General features: G+C 42.8%; 2 protein-coding genes across 7 annotated transcripts in view; one reads left to right on the top strand and one right to left on the bottom strand.

Annotated features, from left to right (window-relative positions):
- Nucleotides 1-1,101: 1,101 nt before the first annotated feature.
- c5h4orf33 (chromosome 5 C4orf33 homolog) lies at nucleotides 1,102-4,716 on the bottom strand. 5 transcript variants are annotated; one of them, XM_035419251.1, is made up of 7 exons: nucleotides 3,900-4,096; nucleotides 3,647-3,735; nucleotides 2,985-3,165; nucleotides 2,564-2,624; nucleotides 2,291-2,342; nucleotides 1,980-2,179; nucleotides 1,102-1,537 (listed from the first exon to the last, which is right to left on the bottom strand). In XM_035419251.1, the coding sequence occupies exons 2-7, from the start codon at nucleotides 3,731-3,733 to the stop codon at nucleotides 1,405-1,407; spliced, it is 714 nt and encodes a 237-aa protein (XP_035275142.1). In that variant the 5' UTR covers nucleotides 3,734-3,735; nucleotides 3,900-4,096; the 3' UTR covers nucleotides 1,102-1,404. The 5 variants fall into 5 exon arrangements, with proteins under 5 accessions (XP_035275142.1, XP_035275141.1, XP_035275145.1 ...); XM_035419250.1 differs by having other exon boundaries at nucleotides 3,647-3,738; nucleotides 3,900-4,088; XM_035419254.1 differs by lacking the exons at nucleotides 3,647-3,735; nucleotides 3,900-4,096 and adding an exon at nucleotides 4,531-4,716.
- sclt1 (sodium channel and clathrin linker 1) overlaps nucleotides 4,172-9,663 on the top strand; it is a 10,411-nt gene continuing 4,919 nt past the window's right edge. The window contains exons 1-11 of one of the 2 annotated variants that reach the window (XM_035419248.1): nucleotides 4,172-4,248; nucleotides 4,704-4,740; nucleotides 5,003-5,075; nucleotides 5,724-5,764; nucleotides 6,358-6,430; nucleotides 6,920-6,975; nucleotides 7,499-7,634; nucleotides 8,236-8,358; nucleotides 8,640-8,705; nucleotides 9,278-9,348; nucleotides 9,480-9,570. In XM_035419248.1, the coding sequence (XP_035275139.1) occupies nucleotides 4,712-4,740; nucleotides 5,003-5,075; nucleotides 5,724-5,764; nucleotides 6,358-6,430; nucleotides 6,920-6,975; nucleotides 7,499-7,634; nucleotides 8,236-8,358; nucleotides 8,640-8,705; nucleotides 9,278-9,348; nucleotides 9,480-9,570 (759 nt within the window). In that variant the 5' untranslated portion in view covers nucleotides 4,172-4,248; nucleotides 4,704-4,711. Of the gene's footprint in view, nucleotides 4,249-4,703; nucleotides 4,746-5,002; nucleotides 5,076-5,723; nucleotides 5,765-6,357; nucleotides 6,431-6,919; nucleotides 6,976-7,498; nucleotides 7,635-8,235; nucleotides 8,359-8,639; nucleotides 8,706-9,277; nucleotides 9,349-9,479; nucleotides 9,571-9,663 lie in introns of both variants that reach the window. The other variant, XM_035419247.1, reaches the window with a different exon arrangement.

Here is a 9,663-nt window from a genome sequence, read left to right as displayed (position 1 = left end):
ATGCCTACTGATGGATTATTTACACCCCGAAGGTCACGTTATGTCAGACGTGGCACGCTCTGTATGCCAAGAAGAATGAGTATTCCACATTCACATCCCAGGATTGTTAATCAGTCAGAATAAACTGCTGCTTTCATTTTCCGCATTGGCCTGCATGCAAAACCATTCCCTCAAAATGAGGCTAAATTATGAACTAAGAAACGAAAGCGTTGGGGTTCTACCTGGGGTCAACTTTGGTCACCTGGTCACTGAAACTAACCTATTTGGGGGGGGGGGGGGGGATGAGGAGTTTAGCAATACAGTCAAGAGCAACGAGCCTGACCTGCTTTATGTTGGCTTTAGGGAAGACATTTTGCCACATTCTCACTTAACTTTCAAGTCAAGACATTGCTACTGGTTCACCACAGATCTGCTCAGCAGTTTCTTATTAAGTTTCACTTTTTTTTTTCTTTTTGAATAAATCTGTGAACATTTATAAACTTACCTGGATACAACTGATACTCACTTGGTTCAACAGCAAGCTGAAGACACATTAACGAGAATTGGGACAATACTGCTAAGTGTGAAAGCTAATGACATAATTGCTGACTACCTCTTCATTAGCCTATGTTTCATAACAGCCTAAAATCATCTACAGTGAACTAGGACTAAGCATCTCAGTGCGGCAAGTCAGACAATTTCTGTATGATGCCACTAGGGGGCATAGCCATTTTAGACTCATTTCTCAGGCTAATAAAAAATAATCAAAATAAATACTCATTTAAAATCCAATTCATCCACATGATAAAAGCTAAGCAATCTGGGTTTTTCAGCAATATCTGGGTATTTTTATTTTTAAATTATTCATTAAACACTTCTGGTACCTGTCATCACCACATCTGAAAAATACATCCATTTAATTTAAAAATGGAATAAAGCAGCTGGCTCTTTGGTTTTGCTTGCACAGTTGACATTCCATCGATATTCCCTTCCACAGATTATCAGTCTTATAGACACGTGCAAAGAAATTGGCACTGTTATGATTCCATACAGACAGGGGCTAAAATGTATTTTCAAAGAAATCACCTAAAAAAAATGCACAAAAATATTTCTGTCAAGGAGTCTGGAGCAAATTTACAGGTTTATTTAGATTTTTTACAGATTATAAAATGCATATTTTCTTCAACCAAGTATACCATTCAAAGACAACTTTACATAATGTGTTTTTCAGAACGGTCCAGTAAGTGTGTTTGTTTTCTCATTCCTGCCAGATCAGCTTTCATACTCGAATTAAAGAAACAACATTTGGACTCCGGTGAGTTGAAATCTAGTCTATATTAAACCCACTTTGATCACCAAATTACATTTTGTGTTACAGGTCTCAGAGCGATGCAGAGCTGAAGCGCTAATTATTCTTTGTTCCCTTTAAGTGCCTTTGGCCATTGAGTCGGCTTTTTTACTGATCAGCGCGTTTTCCCAAAGGTCCGATTCTGGCTGCACCCAGTCCTCTCCCATGATTCCTTGGAGCTTGAAATCTTGGAAGTATTCCAGAAGGTGGCTAGTGAGAAATGCAAGCCAAATCATTAGTGATTCTCACCACATCCACCCTTACAGCAACATTAATTCAGACGTGTATATTAACAGCTAATATGCTAGGCCTATATCTTGTGAATTTCACCTTCATGCAGCAATGCTGTTGGTATCACAGGGCAGACTAATTCTTGTCTGTGAGGTGATTTCTTCTTCACTCAAATGCAATATAATTGACATGGCAGTGTTTTCATTTTAATTTCATTCTAATTAATGTGCTTCCCCATGGCATGATGCTGGAACAAGTCACTACGCAAAGGGATTGTTTAAAGGGAGCTTGAAAATGACGCACGAGGGCAATGTAATGACCAACACAGCTGGCTTGTGAGTACATCCATACAAACGTGGGTGAACAAGGACATGACTACGTTGGCTGCAAATGCTGGCCATTATCAAAGGGAAGGACTCACAAGTTCGGTTTTTGGCCATCCGCAAGTTCACTTCTTGGTACAGGATACAGGGCCTCGTAGGTCCTCCGCTCGTCGGAGCCGTGAATTGCATACGAGTTCATTTTGTTAACCCCGGGCGGGAAGTATCTCCAGGGAAGAAGCGCGGTTCCGGTCCATCTCCGTCCATTTACGGACGCGTGGAATGACAAAGGCAGCATTTGCTTAAAAGGAAATAAACGCAGATAAGAGCGGCACACTGCAGCAACTGGAGTTCAGCGCGAAGATGAAAGCTTTTGTGTGAATGTGTATGTGTGCGTTGGTACTTCGGTTACCTGAAAAGCATTTCCTCTGCCCGAAAGCAATAGCACTAAGTGCTGGCCGTGGCTGCAATGAAAGAGATAGGGGGGAGAGACTGTCAGACATATTTTTTCCGAAGGCTGTTCCAAAAGGAGACGCCACAAAATCAAATATTACTTACATTTATAAAGAGAAGGCAAACAATGTTATTCTACCTAACATTATTATTCAGTCACCCGTCTGTCATCCATCCAAGCCCCTCCCCTCAATTACAACAATGTTATATTTTGGAAAAGGTTTAAACTTACGGACAAACTTCCACTTCTAGATACTTTTCTGTGATGCTGTTCAAGAAGAAGGATTCTACAACTGGAAAATAAAAAGACTTTATTTTTTGCTGCAGCGTAATGCACTTTGCAACATTGGCTTTAATTTGATATATTTTACTCAGTAGCCTAATCCATGAACATAAAACATCTGAAAAAGGTAGCCTACAGAGCACATTAAATAATAGGTACATATTTTCATGGATTGTTGACAGAAACTTCTTCATTCCTCTGCATTTCTTGACTGTCTACAATTCAATTTTGCAAAGTCTTCAAGACTTCATAAAATGCAGAGAACTGTGATTATGTTGGATAACTGCCAAGCGGTGGGCATATGCTATGCCTAATAGTATGGCGAGAGTCGCGCGGCTGCTACAGAATCACGTGACCAGTCCGCACACACCTTCATAGTCCCAGAGTCCCGCGAACGGCTGACCGGGAGGTCCGGCCGGAGCTGCGGGATCGTTGAAGAACGGGGCAGACACTTCCATTAACATCCCGCCATCTCCCGGGGAAAACGTTATTGTTACCGGGTCGTGAGTTATGGGCAAACTGTCCCAGGTGTCGTCAATGGCAAATGTCATCTGAAAAGATAAGCGTTTTCAATAGAGAGTATTTGACCAACTGAACTAAAAAGCACTGCACAATTCTGTAGCCCAGCTCTGGCTAACCTACACACTGCATGAGGGCTTCGTGCCATCGTAAATACTAAAAACTACAACAGTGAGATAGTAAATACGTCCCCACGCGCTGGTTCAGCTGCTATAGTTCCCTCAACTGAAGCATTACACATGCATCTCTAATCCACAGAATTTACACGATATATGGTCTAATCCCACTTCCAACCCAAGTCGTTGTCGAGACAGTGGATAACTACAGTTGTTGTGGGCCTTGATCAGACATAGCCTAAAACATATACATTCCGTTTAACTGTTTACCCTGAGAAAAACTAAGCATGTATCCGTATACAATCCAATACAGCTGCAAGTCGACACTGGCCAGCTGTTAGTACGATGATACGGTGAATTAAAAAATGTCAATGATATATCACTATGGAATACTCACAGACGAACCGCAGCTTAGACCGAACACACAATAAAGTGAAAAAATAATGTTGAGTAGGTTTTTAAAAACGGGACTGGAGCTGGCCATATCTGCTATAATAGAAAGCAATGTGAGCAAGCTGAAGCAAAAGACTGGCTATCCGGCAATGATTAGAAACGTACACGACCTTTTAAATATCTCAGTGATGCTGTAAAGCCATAAAATAACAATAAATAAAGTACTTTGGAATCATTTGAGGTTGGTTACACAGTACCTTGTTATCGAGTTAAGGGGTCCAACGAATGTAACATACTAAAAGTACTTAATTTAAATGCAGTCTTGCGAAACTTCTAGTTGCACGTCTTTAGAGTTTTAGCCAGCGATATAGCTGTAAAATTTAATAATGTTACTGCGAACCATAGAGCGTTAAATGGGCATATATATGCTGCGAAGTTTACGGTAAATATCCAGGAAGTGAAAATGCTGTGCGCACGTTTCCAGTGGGAGAATATAGAGCGATGCACCCCAGCTCTGTGGAGGCATTTGATTGGCTCAGCTTTTTACTTTAAACTGGACGGCGGAAGTTTGGAACTGAACTGATTTTAGCACAAATTTGTACACGGGTGAGATTGCACAAACAAAAACATCAATATGGATCTTAACGTTAAAATTCGGAGCTTGCAGGCTACACTGTTAACTACAGATGAATTCGACGTAAACCAGGGTTAACTGCAGACAAACAAATTCGATGTTAGCTTTCAGTTGCTAGCCTGTTTGCTAGTAACGTTATCACACCTAGAGACGGCTTAGCGTCACGCCATATCGTTAGCTAGCGACCATTGTGTGAACAAACCTGGTTTACCTGAACGTATATCAGACTTTGATAACTCGTTAATAATGCTTACCTGATATTTGTAAGCAATTATATTTTTGCAGCATAACAATATCTGTTATAGCTAGTGTCAGCGACTTAACAGGATGACCAGCCGGCTAGTTTAAGTAGATTGCTCGGCTAGCTAGCATCAAGTTGAAATCGTACTTGCTTATACAAAGCTAATTGCATCACACGCTCCTGCAGACTCAGAAATGACGACAGAGACGGATTTTCTGAGAGAAGAAGGTGAGAAACAGCGGCTAACGGAACTAGCGTGCTATGTTATGAGTGCTGTTGTCAGTTTTTTTTTATTTCCATGCAGTCAAACGCATCTGTTCACTTATTGTCCAAATTTAGTCACTCATCCGATTATTTTGGCATCTCTTTTGTTAACTTCTGAGTCGATTAGCGAACTTGGACAGGAAGCTAATGGGCAGTTTCTGGTGTAACTTGGAGCTTACTATAAACTGTCTATGCATTAACTAGCTCGTTTTAAATGTTGCAGGCCGGAGGCTTAAGACTGCTTTCAGTCAGCATCAGGATGGACACCAGGCTGAACCCACATTTTCGTTACAGGTAATGCTGTTCTGTGGTTGAGTGAGTTATTCATTGGGAAATGTGCATTACTAATACTTACCAATAAGGGGGTCGTGTGCAAGCTACTTGTGTGCAAATTGGCTACCTGCACCAGATGCCTCATGCTTATATATTGCTGTATATTTAGAAGACGTCGGTTTTCTGAGAAGGAGCGTTATGGTCTATTAAGTACTGCTGCTTTCTGCAGCCCCATGCATGTTATTGTACAGTACCGTTAAATCTCCTGAAAGATCAGTGGGGCTTAGGGGGCGTGGTTTCTCCGTTACTTTAAGAAACAGATTCCCTTTGGGCTTTGGTCTGATATTTAAGACGTTTCCCTGGAACCCTACAACAAATATTATTTTAACCTTGCAGCATTATTTTTCAAACACAGTTTAGCACATTTCTCATTAAATGTATTTTCTTTGCAAGGATGGTTTGAAGTTTGACATTTATTTAACGCTACAGTTAAGCACTAAATTCATAATGGAATGCAATAGTCCAGTTTTATTTTCAGTACACATAACAACCATCACTAAAATCCTCTGGCAATTATAATTTTTTATTTTATTTTTTTAATTCTACCCTTTTAAAAATTAAACTGCTGCAGGTTATATGAGAAGTTAAACTTTTTACTGTCTCTCCAAGGGGGAAACTGCAAGGGCATCAGATTCACCAGCCCTCAAAAGGTCAGTATATAAGACTGCATATAAATAGGTTATTACTTCTAGCAGATTTTTTTGTGTCTATCATAAAAGACTTTTTAAAGCACAGGGACTGTAACAGGTAATCTCTACATTTGGGGGAAATTATATAAAGATAAATGGTGCTCACTGCAGGCCAGTTATTGGCTTAACAGTTATTGGATTTTGAAGTGTATTCATGATAATTGTGTCCACCAACCTTTCATTTATTTTTTCATCAAGATGGATTAATATTTGGGGTAATATTCTTTCATCCATTATATTTGTTGTATAAATACTGTTTAGGACCTGGCCTAGGCTGGTCGAATTGAATAGATTTAAAAGCAAAAGATAATTTCATTTTATTCGCTCAGACATGCTCAATTAAAAAGCTCAATCACCACCAGTTTGGACTTTTTTTTTATTTTTTTATTTTTTTTTAAAAGAAGTGTTTTTGGCTGGACCGCAACAGCGGGGCCAGCCCTACAAATGCGAATGTCTGTGACTGAGTGATGAAGTTACATCATTGGTTGGCCGGATCACGTGTGTTAGGTCCAGCCATATACTAGGTTTTCACCTGGTCTTGTTTTTTCTGGCAGCATTTTGACCCCTCTTGTAGCAGAATATGACAGACATAACGAAGACATGACTGATCAGCTGCAGCGCTATCAGGTAAGGCCTTGCTTTGTTATCAGTGTGTTTTGTTTACGGTGGTAGTGTTGCATGAGGGTTAGGGAACTGGACCTGTATCTCTGAGGTTGCAGGTTTGGTTCCAAGTTGCTGTTGAACCCTTGCATAAGGTACTTGATAACTTACTAACCAATTGTAGTGTTCTGCTTTGAGAAGCAGTGTCTTGATTGGTTCGTACTGGTCAGTGAGTGACTGCACCCTAAAGCAGCAGCCAATGTGGGATTCAGAAACGTAACGCTCCCGTAGAAAGCCAACACAGCAGTTTGATGGATGACAATAACTTTTAATCACAGCTGCTCCCCCAGTTTATTCTCCTGGTCACTTTGCATGACAATTCAGTTTATATGACATTACAGCTGAGCTATGTCTGTTCAATTTACATTATATTACTACAGTCAAATATTGTCTAAGTTACAGAATCTCTGGAGCATAATGGATCCGTTAATTTTGTGTTTGCTACCAAACCAACAGATTCAGATGGCTGAGCTGAAAGTGAGGCTTGAGGACGTTGTCAGAGAAAATGAGCGGTATGATTACAGTTTTCCTTTTCCAGATTGAGAATGGTCCATTAAATGCAAATAATGCTTTATGTCATGATGAGGGGTGTGTATGTTCTTTTTTTTTTCTTCTGGTATTCTAGACTGTTGTTAATGTGCTGTGCTAGGCTACACGCTGAGCTGTGTTGCTGTTGTTAATGCACAGTGTATTTGGCTACACTAGGCTAGGCTATGCTAGGCTACACGCTGAGTTGTAATGCTGTTGTTAATGTGCACTGTATTTGGCTATTCTATGCTAGGCTAGGCTACACGCTGAGCTGTATAGCTGTTGTTAATGTGCAGTGTATTTGGCTATTCTAGGCTAGGCTAGGCTACACGCTGAGCTGTATTGCTGTTGTTAATGTGCAGTGTATTTGGCTATGCTAGGCTAGGCTACACGCTGAGCTGTGTTGCTGTTGTTAATGTGCAGTGTATTTGGCTATGCTAGGCTAGGCTACACGCTGAGCTGTGTTGCTGTTGTTAATGTGCAGTGTATTTGGCTATGCTATGCTAGGCTGCACGCTGAGCTGAGAGAGTCCATCGAGCGGCAGCTCCACGGGCTCCAGGCCACGCCCGGCTCGGACGGGGACTCTCTGGTGGATGATGGGCTCGTTAGAAACCTGCAGGAGCAGATCCAGCTGTCCATTCAGGTGTGCCTCGTCCTCACCTGCTGCTTCACCTGGGCACTGCACCTGGAAACGAAAAACAGTCTAGCCGAAAGAGCCAAGTCTGAGCGTCAGTCCTGTTGTGTTGCTATAATGGCTTTTCTTAATGAAATTTTAAATGCCAATATGTGCGGTCCCATTTCTGTAATGGTTGAATAGGGGGTATCATTGCATGTATTTTACATTACATTGACTGTATAATTTTTGTTTGTGTGGTGCAAACAGTAGCCCTTTGGCAGCTGGCTGCACGCATTACGTTTTGGAGTAGTGACTATGCAGGCTGAGTTTCATGCACTGCTTAGCAGTGATAGTGACGTTCACACGTCACACTGTTGCGGAGGATCTGTTGCCACGTCTATAATCACCACGGCGACTGCCGTTTTGGTGTGCTCACAAGCTCTCGGTCTGTGTGTCTGTGAGAGAGAACAGGACAAACATGCTGACATCCTGTAGAACTCAGGAGCAGAGTTTGAAACATAAGGCAATGGGAAAAAAATGTACCTTCTCACTTTCACCGTTCCCTGTGGTTTAATTAACCAATGAATGACCTTTCCCCGTGTGACCTTCTGTGTGTCTGTGTCCACAGGAGAAGGACCGGGCCTTGGAGATGTGGCGGTCGTCTGCAGACGAGCTGCATCGCGTGCAGCAGGTCTATCAGAAGACCACGTCCGAGGCTCAGCTCTATATGGCAGAACAGCAGCAGATGAAGGTCCGTCTCTCTGACTTAAAACATCATCTGAACTGTGCGTTCTCCTTGTGTCCACCAGAGGGCGATATGGTCAAGGTTTTCACTATTTAAAAAAACATTGGTCACAGGAACTGATCTTTCAGTTTCTGTTTATAAACCAGCTTATCACATCAGTTTTACCAGGGTATACATCGCTGTGACCTTTATCTTTAAACTATTCTGCGGTGCCTTTTTTCTGCTTGGTGTCAGAGATGGCCTTACTGTTGTCTGAAGCGATCCTCCACCTCATGTGTGCCTTACAGAACAAACTGACCGGCATCCAGCAAGCTGCCCAGCATCTCCAAGCAGCCAATCAAACGCTGGAGTCGGTGAGAACCAAACCCCTCCCTGCCAGCAGATGGGGCCCTAACACAAACACTGGGCTGCGCACGCTGGGACCCTGTCATGTGACTCGCCTTGACGTTGTCATGGTGCACTGCTCTACCATTGAGCTGTGGTACAGCAGTGCACTATGTTAATCACACTCTTAACCCTTTGAACTCCACAGTTTTTTTGGGGGCGTGTAAGGCGTTCCCATAGCGATGCTGAGAGTAATGCGATATGTCTCTCATGCATGTTTGATGAGGTGTGAGTCTTGTCTGTTCTTCTTTGACCTCTCTGTCGCACTCACTGTTAAAACACACGCACTCAGCATTAACTCACACACATGCTCGCCGTTAACACACACACACACACACACACTGTCACACACACACACACGCACACACACGCACTCAGCATTAACTCACACACACACTCACCGTTAACACACACACACACACACTCACACACACACACACACACACGCACACGCACACTCACACTAACACCCACACACACACACTCACACACACACACACTCTGAAAACATGCCTAAAAGGGCCTACTGTCTCACATGCAGACCAACCAGGAGTTTCTGAAGACGGTGACGGAGCAGAGCGTGGAGATGGAGGACCTGCGCACCCAGCTGCGGTAGATCCTGCACCCCTCTCACCCTCCACTGGCCTTCACCGGCTCTCATCTCCCCATACCAGCCTGTCTCACGCTGTGTAGAGGAGAGCTCCAGTCTGACGTGTGTGCCTGACCTCGTGTGTTTCCTGTAGGCAGGCGAAGATGCACTCGAGGACAGCGACGGCTAAAGTGGAGGAGATGACCAAACTGATGCAGAGCATGCAGGACCAGATGCAGAGGAGGGTGGGTGTGTTCAGCGTGTTAGGTGTGTTAAGCGTGTTCAGCACGTTGAGTGTGTTTAGTGTGCCCAGCTTGTTAAGCGTGTTTGATGGTATT

Source organism: Anguilla anguilla, chromosome 5 (genome assembly GCF_013347855.1).
Source record: "Anguilla anguilla isolate fAngAng1 chromosome 5, fAngAng1.pri, whole genome shotgun sequence".
NCBI classification, from domain to species: domain Eukaryota; kingdom Metazoa; phylum Chordata; class Actinopteri; order Anguilliformes; family Anguillidae; genus Anguilla; species Anguilla anguilla.
This window is presented reverse-complemented; position numbering and strand designations above follow the sequence as displayed.